General features: G+C 37.7%; 4 protein-coding genes across 10 annotated transcripts; 1 reads left to right on the forward strand and 3 right to left on the reverse strand.

Annotated features, from left to right (window-relative positions):
• Positions 1 to 371: 371 nt before the first annotated feature.
• LOC307013610 (casein kinase II subunit alpha) lies at positions 372 to 6,860 on the reverse strand. 2 transcript variants are annotated; one of them, XM_079641050.1, is made up of 15 exons: positions 6,688 to 6,860; positions 5,865 to 5,956; positions 5,459 to 5,535; positions 5,162 to 5,290; positions 4,960 to 5,071; positions 4,757 to 4,858; positions 4,604 to 4,654; positions 4,458 to 4,517; positions 4,236 to 4,319; positions 3,999 to 4,109; positions 3,755 to 3,856; positions 2,715 to 2,815; positions 2,487 to 2,635; positions 2,265 to 2,354; positions 372 to 1,225 (listed from the first exon to the last, which is right to left on the reverse strand). In XM_079641050.1, exons 4-15 carry the CDS (start codon positions 5,260 to 5,262, stop codon positions 1,110 to 1,112), a joined length of 1,179 nt encoding a protein of 392 aa, XP_079497176.1. In that variant the 5' UTR covers positions 5,263 to 5,290; positions 5,459 to 5,535; positions 5,865 to 5,956; positions 6,688 to 6,860; the 3' UTR covers positions 372 to 1,109. The 2 variants fall into 2 exon arrangements, with proteins under 2 accessions (XP_079497176.1, XP_079497177.1); XM_079641051.1 differs by lacking the exon at positions 6,688 to 6,860 and adding an exon at positions 6,655 to 6,678.
• LOC307013611 (uncharacterized protein) lies at positions 5,966 to 10,980 on the forward strand. Of its 6 annotated transcripts, none has more exons than XR_013800994.1 (11): positions 5,966 to 6,179; positions 7,148 to 7,683; positions 7,836 to 7,891; positions 8,019 to 8,051; positions 8,193 to 8,240; positions 8,534 to 8,569; positions 9,583 to 9,651; positions 9,799 to 10,207; positions 10,302 to 10,338; positions 10,444 to 10,511; positions 10,671 to 10,976. XR_013800994.1 is itself a non-coding variant. In XM_079641052.1 (10 exons), exons 2-8 carry the CDS (start codon positions 7,676 to 7,678, stop codon positions 10,203 to 10,205), a joined length of 657 nt encoding a protein of 218 aa, XP_079497178.1. In that variant the 5' UTR covers positions 6,198 to 6,396; positions 7,148 to 7,675; the 3' UTR covers positions 10,206 to 10,207; positions 10,302 to 10,338; positions 10,444 to 10,976. The 6 variants fall into 6 exon arrangements, 1 of the variants encoding a protein (XP_079497178.1); XR_013800995.1 differs by lacking the exon at positions 5,966 to 6,179 and adding an exon at positions 6,198 to 6,396 and having other exon boundaries at positions 10,599 to 10,976; XR_013800996.1 differs by lacking the exon at positions 5,966 to 6,179 and adding an exon at positions 6,198 to 6,396.
• An 18-nt stretch (positions 10,981 to 10,998) lies between these two features.
• Positions 10,999 to 12,397, reverse strand: tyrobp (transmembrane immune signaling adaptor TYROBP). Its single transcript, XM_079641054.1, has 5 exons — positions 11,914 to 12,397; positions 11,786 to 11,806; positions 11,559 to 11,702; positions 11,392 to 11,462; positions 10,999 to 11,288 (listed from the first exon to the last, which is right to left on the reverse strand). Exons 1-5 carry the CDS (start codon positions 11,948 to 11,950, stop codon positions 11,232 to 11,234), a joined length of 330 nt encoding a protein of 109 aa, XP_079497180.1. The 5' UTR covers positions 11,951 to 12,397; the 3' UTR covers positions 10,999 to 11,231.
• Positions 12,398 to 14,861: 2,464 nt separating this feature from the next.
• Positions 14,862 to 16,655, reverse strand: hcst (hematopoietic cell signal transducer). The gene is made up of 5 exons (XM_079641415.1): positions 16,518 to 16,655; positions 15,930 to 15,994; positions 15,722 to 15,742; positions 15,146 to 15,280; positions 14,862 to 15,001 (listed from the first exon to the last, which is right to left on the reverse strand). Exons 2-5 carry the CDS (start codon positions 15,967 to 15,969, stop codon positions 14,958 to 14,960), a joined length of 240 nt encoding a protein of 79 aa, XP_079497541.1. The 5' UTR covers positions 15,970 to 15,994; positions 16,518 to 16,655; the 3' UTR covers positions 14,862 to 14,957.
• Positions 16,656 to 17,289: the final 634 nt, after the last annotated feature.

A 17,289-nucleotide genomic window follows, 5' to 3' on the forward strand; every position in this document is an offset into this window, starting at 1 on the left:
ACTCACCACAAGTTGGCCAGCATTTGACAGACACAGGCTAAGCTCCAAATTGGTTTCATTGCAGTCCTTTCTTTTTAAAGAGCTTTGTAAAAAAAAAAAAAAAAAATGATGCTTCCATATTTCAAAAGAAAAAGGTACAAGTAATTGCAGTCATTTTGTTTAAATTTAAATGTATGAACATGTATGTAAAAGGTTGCGAAATTAACTATGAATAAACTTTCTCTAAGTAATTTGGTGCCAACATTGTTTCATTGTCATTAAGTAAGTGTGTCTTATTGGGATACACTGACTACACTACTCTGCTTTAATTCACTCATATAATGTGACCAGTCACCAGACGGTATACTCAATAACATGTAGTGTCTGCAAGCCCTGTTTAAATTGTTTATTTTTGAAGTTGTTTTTGTAGGTGATGACTCCTCCCAACATAAAACAAAAAGTTACAAAATTGTCTATGTAATCAAAATCATGTGTAAGAGACTTCATAAAAAACAAACATGAACACATACATACACATATAGAAGTGAAAGTAACATAAAATTGGCAAACTATTGACCCTGTGATACTCAGCATTGGGTGCATGCAACCTGACAGTAACTGTAGAATATCTACAAAAGTCCAATTAAAGAATTATAGCATCTAACAACTTCAAAACACCAACAACTCCTGCACATTACATCGTGTGCAACCAGCGAGCACTGTTAGGTGGGGCACACCAGATTCCCGACTCTTGTTTAGTGAAGTCTTGTCAAGGTTCACAGTGTAATACAGCAGGATCCCCATCAAACAGTTTCAAGCAAGACTGTATATTTGGAACATACAAAATAAATTTTATTATCCATTCTCTTCATGTCTACATCTTATTAGAGTTTCTAGACAATGGCATTGTCAAATAACACACCCAAATTAATTCTAATAATCCTGACAGGTGCAACAATACATTTCTGTCGAGTCCAGGTGTCAAAATATAACTGAATGTGAAAAGCAATTTTTAAATCTTCTTCTTTGTTATTTTTCAACATAAAAAGGGGAGCCGTGGCCCTGGGCCGCAGTGAGAGCTAGGCAGGACATGGCCATGAGCACACATTAACACGGGAGAGGAAGTGGCTTCAGGGTTGAGCCCCGGTGGCTGCAGGGACTTGTGTGGCCAGGGTGTTGGGAGCAGAGATGACGGGAGATCCAGCAATGTTAGCCAGTGGCTGTGAAGAGGACATTGAGGTGATTCCTAGGAGACACAGTGTGCTCATTAATCATTTAATCATTTATGGTTTATACATTTATATGACATCTCAAGTTCGAGAAAAAACATGGATTGAAGTCAAAGAAATTGTGAAGCACCATTTCATAAAACATGTACATTTCCTTGGCTGCAAAGAGTTTTTTCCCTCTCATTTGAAGAAAGATGATAGTTTTAGCTTATTATGCTACTTTCAATAATCTAAACGCATAAGGACAACTTAAACGATTAGTCAATGGACAGAAACATGATTACTAACTACTGTGGTGGAAATCAGATAAAGTCATTCAACAAATTGTCTTTATATGTTTATTTAGAAGAAAAAACCAATGCAATGGGGTTCAATCAATCAAGTCTGAAGTGAAATGCACCGAGCATGAGTCGCCACACATTATATTGTAGAATAATTCAGCCTTGTGACTCCTTGAGAGAACAGGCGAAGATAAGTTGGCTTGAGTTGATAAAGGAAACACTACAAGGCGATAAGCAGAACTAGTTTGAGCTGGCAAAAACAAAGAAACAATTGGTGGGTCAGGGGAAGGTTATTTAATCTGCAAATAACTTATAAAGAGAAACAGAGCATCGATCATATACAAATCAGATCATCTTAAAGTCAGATGATCGGGTTTTTCCTGTTGTTGATTGGACAGACAGTTGGTACTTTGTTTCAAATGAATTCCTCAGTCATTACATTTCCATTATTACATATTCTCAGTACATTAGCATTATACTATTTTGATTAACAGTTTTCAACCTCTTGAATGTGGAAAATTCCTGCTTTACTCTGTTTCATATCATATAAAACTACATATGATTGGGATTTTGGATGACAAAACATGGCATTAAAAGATGGACTTTAGAAACTGGGATCTTTATTTTTGACCAAATGATAAATGACAAAATAATCAACATAACATTTTATCGATAATGGAAATAATCCTCAATTGCAGCCATACTTATATGAGTTATAACTTAACCTAAATAGACAGATTATGAGAATAATTTGTGTTTTCCTGTGCTTACTTACCAGCCATCATACTTGAGGAGCTGACTGGTGTTGAGCTTGCAGCCATCCCTCCAGGAGTGGCCCCTCTTCCCTGATCTTTAACGATAGGATCTGTGAACAAAAAGTGGATTTGAGTGCCTCATGAACCAAAAACACGTGTTGACACATGAAGCCACTTAATGCAGTGCGCTCAGATTTTGAGACAATTTATTCAATTAAGACATTGATGGGAAATAAACGTACAGAAGTAGGGGTGATCCATGGCCTCTCTAGCCGTGAGGCGAGCTTGATGGTCGTAGCGCAGCAGTTTGTCCAGGAAGTCGAGAGCCTCCGTGCTGACCAGGTGCTGGTTCTCGCTGTGCACAAACCTCTCCCATCTTTTGCGGGAGTGTCTGTGGAGAAAAAATCCAAGGGATTAAGTGCTAATTGATGTTGATACTTTGCCGAGGTCAAACAGCTCCAATGTTTTACCTTCCAAGAATGTCATTGAACCGTGGGTCCAATTCAATGTTGTACTTGTCAATGTAGTCGTACAGGTCCTCGGTGCCGAGTACCTTTGCGATCCGCACCAGCTGCAAGTTAGAAGAGGCATCATTTAACATTAGAAGTAGGCATTTGGTAAATCCTTTGAAGGGCATTAAGGTGCATGGAATCCATTGCAGTTTATAGTGTACTGTACTAGTGTGAAGGTGGTGGGTTTGTATGGAGCGATACATGATGTCAATAAAGAGTTGATTAATGGAGACTAAGCCGATAGGAATAAAGACCTTGCTAAATGAACAATGAGCATGTTTCATTACATATCTTTACAGTTTGATCAAATGTATTTATTAAGGGCAACTTTATAATTATTTAAGTTGTATAGGAATTTGGAATATATATATATATATATACACATACATACATACACACACACACACACCTAATAAAGGGCAATAATTACAATTGTACAGTTCCATCTCTGAGCACAGTTTTGAAGTTGTACAAGATAATTAGTTCAGTTAATGTAATATTAAATCAACAGTTGATTGTTTATCAGTAGAACATAAACACTATTTCAACCAGTGTCATACAGGGTTAAAAAGGAACCAAACAAAGAAGCAAGGAACAAACTGGAAATGCTGTGTTCAGTGTTAGTGTATATGGGGAGAGCCCACAAGACAACCGACACCATACATGGGAGTAAAATGTGTAACGACGACCCATGTCCACTGTTACAGACACATTAGTCTCTTAGACCCCTTTAATATTTGGAGCACCAAACTCTCAAAAAGATTATAACAAATGTCTACACTGGCTCAATAACTGTGTAGATGACTTTAAGGAGGATATAAATCCCCAGGTGCGCCATCAGAGCTGCTACATTTCATAGGTCTAGTTTTCAAATAATGTTTTACTCTGTGAAACTGATATAACAGTTTGTATTATTCAATGATGAAAGAAATACAGACACTGGTCTCTTTAGGCCACAGATGTATGAACATATACAAAAAAGACCTTATTCTACATACCTGATCGTAGTTGTCATGACCGTGGAAGAAAGGCTCCTTTCTGAAGATCATGCTGGCGAGCATGCAACCCAAACTCCACATGTCCAAGCTGTAGTCATACATCTATAAATAAGATAAAGAGTTAAAATGTTTGAACTGACTCCATGGCTGCATTTAACAAAAGTAAAAAACAATTGTCTCTTCTTTCATACTTTAAATTGTCATTTTGACAAACTACGTGCATAGAACAGTGTACGAGGCTCACCTGGTAGTCTACCAACAGTTCAGGTCCTTTGAAGTACCTGGATGCCACTCTGACGTTGTATTCCTGGTTTGGGTGGTAGAATTCTGCCAAACCCCAATCGATTAGGCGGAGCTTGAGGATTATAAAAAACAATAAACGTGAATATATATTTCATTCTTTTTATGCATTTAGCCGGTGACACAGTAAAGTGGACGAAACATGATCAGAATAAAAAATGGTCAGCATGTGAGACAATACCTTTCTGTGTTCGTGATCAATCATTACATTGTGTGGCTTGACATCTCTGTGCATAATCCCCATACTGTGGCAGTAATCCAGAGCCTTTCAGAGAAAAAGAAGGAGATATACTTTGAGAATAAATACTTAATGTTAAACTGATATAACGTTTCTGGCTATTTGCAAACAACTAAGGCAGTCCATAAAATTGAGAGAAAACTAAGTGCAGAAGCCATTTCTTACCTTTAGGATTTCGTACATGTAGAACCGTATGTCAAAGTCAGATAGGGTTTGATACAATTGCTGTAAAAAAAATAAGATTTATGAGCCATTTAAAAACAAAAATAATAATAATATTAGCATATCTAAAATGATGCACTGGGTTTTACCTTGAAATCTGTGTTGTTCACATGTTCAAAGACCAGAGCAGGGGTTCGGGACTGAAAGGACAAAGAGAAATAAATGTATGCATTAAAACCTTGTACCTACAGTATTATACATTTACTAAATTGTTACATTGCAAAAAGGGAGATCAAAATTACCACAGGATCCTTGACGATATCTAACAGTGAGATGATATTTGGGCCACCCCTCAGATTCTCCAGGATCTTTATTTCTCTCTTAATTTTCTTTTTTTTGACCGGCTGTGAACAAAGATAATCTTGTTAGTAAATTAACTAGAGGTGATACATATTACAACTATGACCGTTCAATTACCAGGATACTCAATTGATTATTTCCATACCTTCAGTATTTTGACGACCACTTTTTCATTGTTTGTGATGTTTATGGCTTCAAATACTTCACTATATTTGCCTCTCCCTAGTTTTCTGACTAGCTGATAGTCGTCTTGGTTCCTAAAAAAAACAAAAACATGATCAACAACGATGACATGGCTTACCTAACAAAGCAAAACAAAAACAAGTAACTATTTCCCTTTGACTTACCCCCATTCAACAACATGGGACTCATAGTCCCAATATTCCCTAGGTCTCTGTGTGTTTACATCAGGGTAAACTCGAGAGCGGCTTGGGACAGGGCCAGACATATTCTACACAGGATCTTCTCTTAATCTCCTAAAACAAAATAGATAATGTAAAAAAATTGAGTTACATATAATCACACATTCCGTATACAATAGATCAAGCCAATTAAATAACATTTCGTCTACTGGTTAGCACTAGAGGACATCCTATAACTACACAAAGGTGATAAGGTACTTTAATTATAAGGCAACACGATACCTGGGAGGTTCCCTCCAGGATGATGGTGATAGATGAATTGAAACAGGAGCAGTTGAGATGCCTTTATGGTAAGAAAGCTACATGGGCATACATATAAAAACAGACCATTAGCATTCTACAGCCAAACCAAAATACAAACAAATATTACGTATTTAAACTGAGAAATGCTAATCAAAGCAAACAGATACATATCAATATTTGAATTAACATGAAAATGTTTCCCCTCCAGTTTCAGAGGATGTTGATTTGAGTTTCAAACTGCAGATGTTTCATGTGAAAGGCAATAGGTAGTTAATGAAAATACAACAAATGCTATTTTAATAACACAGGTATAACAGGTGTATTGAGAATATATATTATTATACATGTTAGTGTCCAAATAATGTTGCGTATGAAATATAGAGACCTGAATGTTAAATGGGGGCATCCAACCAGTCTAATCAGGAGGTACAGGGCTCAATACAGTCATCACTGGGGGCTACACCAAGGCAGTATCTCCTGATGAAAAAAAGACAGAAAGTGGGTTGATTAAAATCAATGCTCTCAATTAAGCAAACACGAACAAACTATGTGAGCTATCTATGTATGCCAGCCAATCAGCTCGTAGGGCTACATTAGATTAATGGGTTTAATAAAGTAATCTTATCGAAATATGGTTACTCCGGTATAAGACAATGGTTCAGTTGTAGCCAGTTCGCCCGCTAAATAGTTTAATGAAAAGGTGAGTGTACGCAGAGACCCTCTGTGGCCCAGGGCCTGTACAAGTGCAGTGAAGCTAGCTGCTAGCTCTTAGGCAACCGGGCAGCTGGTCGGGCTGCTAGCGAGTTAGCATTAGCTCGCCAACAGCAGAGGGAAAAGCCGGTTGGAAAGTCACAACTATATTGCGGCTAAATTATGGGACTATAACGGAAATAGTTAAACGCCACGCGTTCAAAAAGGTAAAATAATCATTATAGGGGCTATTATTGAAGTACAGCTAAACAACCAGCCTCGAGAAATATATTTCCTAAAGCTAGAAGTGCTAAGCTAACAGGCTAGGGGAGTGAATAGCCTGCTGGCTGGCGAGGCAACTGACTGACAACGCCTTGAAAAAACCTCCTAAAAACACCGTGATCGAGCAGTAAAAAGGCACCGCGGTTGTGTTACATGTTCACAGCTTTTCGACACGTATAAAACACTCAAAAGCAGTTCCCTACCTACGACGATTTGTGGTTAAATAACGCGATTACCTCTCAGCGTTGTTGGGACGTCAATATGGCGATGCTTGGGATCAAGAGCTTAGTGCGAACAGCCTTTCCCGCAGAGGGCGCTCTCCCTTTTTTCTCTTTCATGGGGAGACTGTAGCACCCTCTGCCACCAACAGGTCTGATAGAGGCAGAAACTTTTATCTGCATGCGTCTGTAGGCATGTGTGTATTCGACCACATCTCAAATGTTTAGTCAGTGGATCTGATTTGTATAGCCACACGAAGTGTTAATTTCCACAGGCAACATGCGCCATTAACCACCTCTCTGGCCCTGCAAAGATTCTTATGGGCAGTCTGATATGATTCAGTGGACCTATAAGTCGCATGGTTAATATAGTAGTTTAGTTGAAAAGCCTGGAGCAGGCATACACACAAGACTGCAATTCAAATAATTGTGTAACTCACTGCTTTTAATCACTGCGTTATTGTGCTCTCCATTTCAGGATGTTTCTATCAAGAGGCAATTCTATGGAGTGATGCTCAGTCAAGGGCTTGGGCCTGTTTTTGAAAAGCTCTTTGTTTGGGTTCACTGTTTAAATGGACAATGGTAAAACAGTGATGGAAAACAATGCATGTTGTGTGGCATCATTTAAAAGGCTACCTCAGTCATAGAAAAAGCCTGGGGCATTTTCCTGAAGAACCCACCAGTAATCAACACATAATGGAGGAAAAGACGACTCCATGAGCTGGAATGTTGAGAACATTTGTTTCCTTCTTGATTTGAGATAATGAGATAATGGACCCCTGTAAATTATTTCTGTAGCCAAATTGTTACTTCTCTGCCTGGAAGTCATGCGCTCTTAGACAAACCGAAAAAGTATTTGACTACAATAGGCCTATCTGTTACATCTTTTTAGCATCTATAATTAACTTGGAGTGGAGACCTATTAAAAGTAAAAATTCAGGATAAACGGTAGTTCAAAACAGTACTCTTGCCGACAAACAGTGGGTGCTGAGGACCAAAGTCAACAATGAAGCTGTAAGTTGTTTTTTTACAATATAATTAATGTATTTTTCATCAAATCCGTCAATGAAATATATTTCAATTACCAGCTGAAATTGACAAAGCTATACAAATCCACATAAACATGTATTTCAACCTTGAATTGATTGCAGTCTTATTCGTTTCAGCTTAATGTGTCTACTTCTTCCATTTGCAACTATGGTGCTTACTGCCCCAATCAGAGGTAAACCAACCTGAATGGAGAACAAATGACCTCGTTTTGTGTTTATATCACTTTTGTAAACATTTCAAATTGCTTAAATACGACGTCAGAATGATAGATGTTGTATCTTTCTTTCTCTCTTTTCAAGCGCGAAGACAAAAAGTGTTAAGCAATCTATATGGTGAAATTACTTTTGTCAACTTTACTGTTTGTTCCTTTTTTACGAGAAACATATTACTGCTTTTTGAAACAAGATAAATAGCTGCTTATACTACTGTTGCAAAAATGATATTCAATTACTTGTTCATTATTCTTCTCATAGATACACTTGGCACAACTACCGAAAAGGCCATTCCTGCAAATACAACAGGTGTGTGATTAAAATTGTTTGCTTTCAGGTACAATCAATGGTTTCAGTTTTAAAACAGGAAGGCCTTGTCTCACCAGATCCTCAAAGTACTTTTTGTTGCCTATCGTAAATGCGAGTTTCAAAGACCAGGCCGCAAAAGACACAAAAACCGAACAGAGACATATGGTATTTGTGAAGCTTTGTCATTGAGATATATCTTCAGGGTGTACTGCAGAAAGCACCTTTGACACTATTTGCTTGTTACCATAAAAACACCCTGGTGATTATAATCTTGTTTTGTTTCATGTTTGCAGAATACCCTACACCTAAGAACGAGCAAGAGTCTGAAGGTACATGTTTTTCCTTTTTGTTGATGAAAGAAATACACAGTAAATCAAATCAAATCAAAGTTTATTTATAAAGCACATTTAAAAGCGATTTTTGGTCGGGCCAAAGTGCTGTACATGTAATAAATACTACAATCACATAAACACATTACTACAATCACAATAAAAGACAATAAATTACAACAGATATATAAAAAACACAGGGAAAAGTCGGGTCGTGCTCCGCTCTGACTAGAAGGCCAGGGAGAAGAAGTGTGTTTTAAGAGTAGATTTAAAAACCCCTAGGGTCTGGGCCAACCTCACATGGAGGGGCAGAGTGTTCCAGAGCCTAGAGCCAGCTGCTGTGAAGGCTCGGTGCCCTCTGGTTTTGAGCCTGGTCTTGGTCACGATCAGCAGCAGCTGGTCAGCAAACCTTAAAGCTCTGGCTGGGGTGTAGCGCTGGAGGAGTTCAGCTATATAGGCCGGAGCCAGCCCATTTAGTGCTTTAAAAACCAATAAAAGGAGTTTAAAATCAATTCTGAACCCAATTGGAAGGCCAGAATTGGGGTGATGTGGTCACGCTTTTTGTGGCCAGTGAGTAGACGTGCAGCTGCGTTCTGCACTAGCTGCAGGCGTTTAATTGAGGCCTGGTCCATACCCACGTACAGAGCGTTGCAGTAGTCCAACCTCGAGGTAACAAAGGCGTTAATAACCCTTTCCAGGTCTTTAAAAGATAAAAACGATTTGTTCTTGGCCAATAGTCGTATTTTAAAAAAGCAGGTTTTGACTACGCTGCTGACCTGCTTATCGAATTTAAAAGCGCTATTGAAGGTCACTCCAAGGTTCGTGACAGAGGGGAGGATATTATTTTCGAGGGAGCCCAGAATATCAACCTGGGGAGGCTGAAGGCAGTAAAGTACAGTTATTAGCATGTGTATTTATAAGTATGTTTGTTTTAAATGTGGTATCATGCCTCATATGTAAATACAACACAGCTCCTGATTATTGGAACTTGTCACATCTTTATTTTTACATAGCTGCAAACTCAGTCACAGAAAGGTCTGAGGCTAAATCTACAGCGAGTTATGGCAGCAATGGATTTACAGGTATGTGCATGGGCTTCCCAATGTCTGTTATTTGTTTTACTCTCTATATATATATAATTAAGATATAACAATAAAAGGAATTATGAATCTTGAATGTTATGTACACAATTACGCAGAAGTTGTAGTAACAATTTTGACTCTTCCCAGATGCATTTAAAGGCCTTGACAGTGACGTGACCAAGATTCCCAAAGCTGAGGAGAAATACGCAGCACCATCGGGGGATAAAACCAATGTGGGGTCAATGGATCTGAGCAGCGTGCCGGTTCAGGGGAGCAGGGAACAAAGTGGGTCACACGAGAAACAAAAAGCAAGCGGTGAGGAAGGAGTGATGGTGGAGGCTCAGGAGGTTGAATATTTGTCAGGAAAACCAGTTGTTCGTTTGAGTAAAGACAGAATGACTGGTAGTGTCCAAAGAAAGGCAACACCAGGAAGAGTTCATGAGTTGAATGGGATGCTGGCTCCAGGCCCAGGCAGAGTGCCGCTGGATTGGGATAGTTTGGAGTGCCACAATGGCAGACCTGCTCCAGTGGGCATCAGAGGAGATCCAGACTGATGGTAAGAGCCTGCGCTTATTGAACAAGATGTGTTTTTCCAAGAATTATCTTCTGAACAATTAAAGGGTGATCAATTGTTTTTAATATTCCTACAGAAACCAGAGAGTTTGAGCCATGAAATGTATCCAATAGGTAAGAGGAGTTTTCTTCCACAAGTGAATATTGTAAAAACATTGTTTATAACTGATTTATACAGAGCTTTCATGAAAGAATGGTAATTTCTTATGTATGCTTTAGTTCCTCCAGAGCAGAGCCCCAGTACCTTCGCTGTTCCAGCAAAGATCAGAGCCACCGTATGATCAGAGGTGTGTTTGCAATGCATTTTAATGAGACAAATGCATTTCATTTAGTATGTCATCCCTGTCTAATTATTAGGCATTTGTTTTTTATAGATCTTGCTTCGTCATTCTGGTATGTATTGCTGAATACCAATTATTTTTCCTGATTCTATTTATTCCTCATAGTGAGTCAGGGGCTGCCATCTGTTGAGTCATAGGAGGCGGACTGGCTGTTTCCCAATTCGGGGGCTTTTTCATCCAAATGTAGATGTTTTTCCTTCTTTTTTTCTTAAATAAATAAACAGGTTTAAAAAAACAAAACGTGTTATACTTACTAGAAACTGGTTAAAACTGCTTCCACATGATATTTGGTTGAAGATTGTAGTTTACATTTTAAATCTAAATATACTGAAAATGTGTCTTTTGTCAGATCTCTGTATTTGTTAACTGTCATGTGAAGATGTGAATATAATCGTGTGAAATACAGAATAAAAGAACAAGTACATAATGCATCTTAATTATTTTCTTGTTTTTAAAATGTAGTTTAATTTACAATTGGTTAAATAGAAAATATATAATTTGAAGACAGCTTAAGATTTACAAACAAGCAAAACAACATTATTAAATCATACAAAACATATAAATATAACGATTGTTATTACATATAATGCTGCTGGAGTTTAAGGAAGTGTTTTCCAGTTATAGATGCAGCTAAGGCATTGCTGTTCTTTTTATAGTTCCTTTGTTTCATTTCCTAAACTGCTGAAGATCGCTGTACACATCTGATTGGATTCCATGTAACTCCTACAGAGAAGTCAAAACAAATCATTATGGAAACACAAATGACGTGTAGATATAACAGTTTAAGTATCTTTAAGGCTTACATAATGAAATAGTTCTGCTTTACCTGGTAGGGAGATTCTGTGAGTTCTGTTGCCATTTTCTTTGAAACTGATGATGTTGGTGGATTTCTTTTTCCTGTTGAAGAGGGTCATGTTACTGCCCGTCTGCCATGTAATACCATAGACAGAGCATACTCAAAAATAAGCAGCAATACACAAAGATAGTGCTCACCATCACGAGAATCCCACTTCCTCCTTTTCTTGAGATGAGTTGCATAGCAGAACACAGAAATCATGATGAAGATGGTCAAGAGGATGTCAGAGGCGATAATGCCAATTATAGAGCCCATATTTATCAGGTAACAAGAACCACAATCTGTAAAAAGGGCAAAGACATAGAGTTGTAACACATAATCGAAATACAACAACAGAGGCAAATGTTTAAAGCTTTAAAGATACCTTGCTGTCCTTCTGTGGATCCTGAAAGACAGAAAGTTCATTATGTAAACCTTACTTAATAACAACAATGCCTGTGCCTTAATTGCTTCATTATTCACTGTTAAAAACAAATTAAGAACACCACTCACCAAAATACGAACCCACAATACAAAGGGCGTCAGACATCTTCTTTATGTTGGTTTCTGGCAAGAGAGGAAATGAGAGATAGAGGGCCAGCGGTCCTACAGCTCTCTTTCGAAGGGCTGTGTCGATGCACCCATAAACAAAAAGCCAGAAGAGGTTTCATGAAAAACGGTCCTGACTCGCAGCGGTGTGAGGGTTTATCAGCATGTGACAGCATATACAGGAGGAGGAGGGAGTCCTCTGAGAGAAGAGGAAGCGGCTGTTTCTCTGTATTGTCACTTATGTGAGGCTGGCAGGTGTAATACATACAACCAGCAATTCTTCCACTGTCACATTTGATTGAAGATTCAGGCCTTCTTTTTGACTTTTTAAGAGTTTGTTAATTATATAAATTACTGTTCGCAAGAGATGCCAAGATAAGGAGCTGAATTAGGTCAGTTTCACACACCTGCAGTTTCTGCTGAAATGCATCTGATCATATCATATCACCAAATAAAGCACTTCCTCATGACCTGTGGTTCACAACAGTGGGCGGTTGGCCACAGTCACTGCTAGTCTGTGAGCCAGTGTTAAACCACACGTTTAACTCCAAAGCTGATGTCCTGTCAGCGAAATGAAAGTACTTTCATTGCTTCTTTTATGTTACAGCTGTCCGAATATTTCAAATGGTTAGAACAAATACTTAAAATACTCGACAGAAGTAGTACAATATAAAACAATAGGATATATAAGATTATTAAAACTATTTACATTTCTCGTCTAGGTGACCCGATTACAAAAACACCAATCAAAATAATCCATATCGTTTTTCAATTTAGAAATAATAGTAAGAGAGGACTTATGTGATTTTTTAAAGTTATAAATACCTTGCAGCAGCAAAACCAATTGGACCCTTTTCACTCATCTTCATCTTGATCTTATATTAAAGCGTACATATTAATATAATAACACCATTATTGTAAAAATGTGTTGAGTGGTTTTATTATGCTTGATTAATAATATAGTAATACTTACAAATGGGTCACAAACCCCAACTTAGAACAGCTTTTGTTTTGCCAGGCTGTGAAAGATGCCTCCTTCTCTTTTTCTAACAAGACATTTAATTATATTTTTTGCTCGTTATTTCCTAAAAAAAGATTCCTCCTTACAGTTGTTTGATCTTCCGGAAAAGAGCTGTAAATCAGCTAGAAGAAAAATCAACTCATTAACATTTATAATCAAAAACAGGATTGAAAATTGTTAACCCCTCAATAATCTTTAATGACCTTATTAATGACATGAAAATGAACGAGTCACCTGGCAGATGTTTAATAAACTGGCTACCAAAAAGCATTTTTAATATATTATAATAGATCAAAACATAATTCGCTGGACTTGAACCAGTGACCTTGTCCTTGGATGACCCCAGGTGAGGGCTGAAATACTTTAGTTTATTATCACTTAGAAAATCCAACAAGTGAGGTGCAATTGCTGGATTTCAAAGGGAGATTAATTATAGTTCTTGATGTCATCCACAAGAAAGTGGATAAACAATGAATGCATGGTCCCAGAATCGAACCTTGAGGCACTCCACGGATCATTGACAGAACATGAGAAAAGTGTTTATTTTTTCCTCAAAATTAGAATTAAAGTTGACAATAGTGTCTAAATAAAATGAAATGGTATCAAGAGATGCCCTGAAGTCCAATCATACAGAACCAGGTCAGCCAACGTTGAGCAATAGCAAGCTGAGAGAGATTCCTCAAGCACAACAACCCTGCAACAACTTTCCAAATGTTTTGAAAGAATGAAGTGGTTTGGCTTTTAACCGTCCAATCCTATTCTATGGCTGTTATTCTTGTGGTTATTTAAGAGTGATTCCACGGCATAAACTAAACCATTGTGAACCTACAGAGGCGGTAGGTCAGACTGATATTTCAAAGATATTAAATTGGCTTTGGTCAACATGCATGCTCTTCATGTTTCACGGAAATGGCAGGCAGCAGTTTGACAACATTAACACCTTCAACACACCGCTCAACTCAATACAGTAGCTTTCATGCAGGATCTAATCAGGTGTCGTGTTAGTCACACTGCTCAAACGTCACTTTGGTACAGAGTGATACAAAAGATGAATATAAATGAAACTGACAAACAGAAAACACCATGTTACTAAGTAAACACTTACAAAGGCACACTGCTATTATTCATTGGACTTAACAAAAATACCCTTCCTGTGTTTTATTTAATGTACTCATGTACTGATGTGCAGAATTATTATATTATCAGCATTCATTTTAATGCGTTATCCATTTGGTGGCTTGTACGATTCTAAACTAAAAGCATCCATCTAAAATAATTTGATCTGTCTTTTATTTTTGTCATCACTCGTATCTTTACAGATATTTAAAAGGAAACTTCAGGGGCCTAAAGGGTTCAAATGACAGCATTTAGACATTTTGCTACCTAAAGTCAACTGCAGAGGGTGCTGTAACTTTCATGAGCTGGTTAGCATTCAAACATATTTCACAAGGCTGGTGAATTAGATTTACCCCTTTAAAGTTGTCTGTGACCAGACACACGATACGATACGATAATACTTTATTTGTCAGATCAAGTCTGAAATTTGACTTGCGTCACAGCAGCTCCATGTCCAACATCAACAGACAAGTATCCAGACACAATACATGAAACACAAACAACAAACATTTAACATAACAGCACAAACAGTGAGAGAAAAGCTGCTCAAAGAGCCTTCAGCGTGCATTTGATCTGGGATTTAGCTCTGTATTTACTGTGAGGATTGACTGATGCACAAAGGAGTGCTTCAGTCTGACTTTATTGAATCGTGGGACCCTGTATCTCCGAGTAGATGGTAGCAGTTCATATTCACTGTTCAGAACACCTCTTATTTACTAGGGTTTGCAACATGTGTGTGTTAAATAGTACTCTTTATAATGAACAAAAACTGAAATGTGTTTTAGACAGTTGTGTTTATTGCAAAAGAGTTCTAACATCTTGCAATACACTAAACAGGATCTAAGAAACTGAATGTCATTTCATTTTAAAATTAGTTCTTGCAGTTGGCCCGGACATTCATATACACTTTGTCAGCTGGGAAGATGAAAAGAAAGACACAAAGAGAGTAATTAGTATTTGACAATCCAAATTTAACAAAGTTACACTTCATTTACTGAGTCCCAAAACATTGCAGATATTCACACACAACAGAAACAGATTTAAGCCTCATTTCCTCACCACTTTCTCTCTTCTGATGCCTTAAACTGGCACATCGGTAGGTGACAATGACAATGATAAGGGTCAGCAGCACATCAGCACAGATGATGCCTGCTATTGTCCCCGGCTCGATCCTGTAGCAAGACACTGCGTTCTCTGGCAAGCGCACACAAGCGCACACACACGCGCACGCACGCGCACGCACACACACACACACACACACACACACACACACACACACACACACACACACACACACACACACACACACACACACACACACACACACACACACACACACACACACACACACACACACACACACACACACACACACACACACACACACACACACACACACACACACACACACACACACACACACACACACACACACACACACACACACACACACACACACACACACACACACCGACAGAAAAGAGTGGGATGGAAGACTTATGTAGGCCCAGACTGAATGGAAAAAAATGATTCACCAGGTGTTGTTGTCTAGCTTTATATTTGTGTTTTGCTTGTTTTATTAAATGACAAGTTTCATACAAATGTAATTTACGAGTTGCGTTGTGTTGTACATACCAGTGAGCGCCACAGCCAGGTCTTACAGGAAGGAAAGGAAACAGAGATATGAAGCACCAAAGATTTTGCATTTTTGTTTTTGCACACGGCAACACCTCTGCCAGTTCACGGAAGTTTCCGATGTGCAAACATGTTTGCGGTTTCATTTTCCTGTGCAAGACCACTTTAATTTCTGAGTGCATGTGAGAGAGAAAAGACATGTACTTACTGCACAGAAAAAACAGGAAAATGATAAAGTTGTACGCCATTGTATGTCGACTCAGTTTTGGATTTCTGAAAGACAAAAGGAGAACAAACTTTGTTGTGTGTTACATACTTCAATAAGATACAAATGTATTTAATAAACAAGATCATTTCATATTCTTCACATATGGTTGTTTGTGATTTCAGTGTCAAGTGTCAAAGCTACAGTAGCCTATATCACCTAAACCGGTTGAGACACTATTTAATTAATTTTTTTGCGCTAATAAATGAACGACTGCTGTATACGAATGAGTCAAACACTTCTGCGTAGGCATTTCACAGAAACGAAAAAAAAGACAAAAAATCATTTAATTCTTGAATGAGCTCTCTTAAAATCACTTAAATATAGATAGACTAAGCTCTCTGTTTTATGATAAATTTGGAATACATAATCACAGTTGTATAAAAAATAAAGTTTTCCACCCAGAGATTCTGGTTGCTTCTTTAATCTCAAACTACATAGAAAACCATTTTGATTAGACTTGACAGATATTGAATGGCTAAAAGTTTTGGATGAGGAAGGGGGACTCGGCGTGATTTAAGATTCTCTTACCTGTTCTCGTTGGGCTGATCTGCTGCATGGAATCCAAAAGATGATGTGATTCTTGTTTCCCATTACTTTTCACTTTTGACGGCTGACGTCAGATCACTTTCTTTCCTCTGGGGTGCCGAAACACTGCCTGTTTGTGTCTGTTTGAACTCAATACAGGTTGCATGATCTGATGGGGAAAGAGCCATTATAACAGAATATAACACACTTGAATATCCCAAAGAAGTGTATCTTTGACTTTACACTCACACACAGAATAAATACAATAAAGTACTAAATGCACATGTTGTTGAAAAATATACTCTATACTGTGTCATAAGTAAGTAATTAAGGTACGAAAGTGTAAACATCAATCTAAAATAAAAAAATTAAAACTAATAAAAGTATGAATATGCAGTAGATTGATCCATTTCAGAGTCAATTTTATTACCTCACTGGATATAAATGAATGATAAATATATATGTTTGTCACGTAAATGTTGCAGGTGGTAGTTTTGTCGCATTAGTTCATTTATAATTAACCTTACCCCACAAGGTAATTAGAAAATAAAGCGTAAAATAAAATGCATTTGAGTAAAAAGTACAACGTTGGCTGGTAGTATGAAATATAGGAGGAATTATTCAATCAAAGTACAAATATCTCCAAATAAAACTTAAGTACAGTATTAGTTTAAATAATATAGTTAATTATGTTACAATACTAGAAGTTATAGACATTACACTTACCATGAGGCAACATCAATTGTAACACAAGTATATTCAGTATTACACTAAA

This window comes from Notothenia rossii, assembly GCF_949606895.1.
Source record: "Notothenia rossii genome assembly, chromosome: 7".
Taxonomy (NCBI): domain Eukaryota; kingdom Metazoa; phylum Chordata; class Actinopteri; order Perciformes; family Nototheniidae; genus Notothenia; species Notothenia rossii.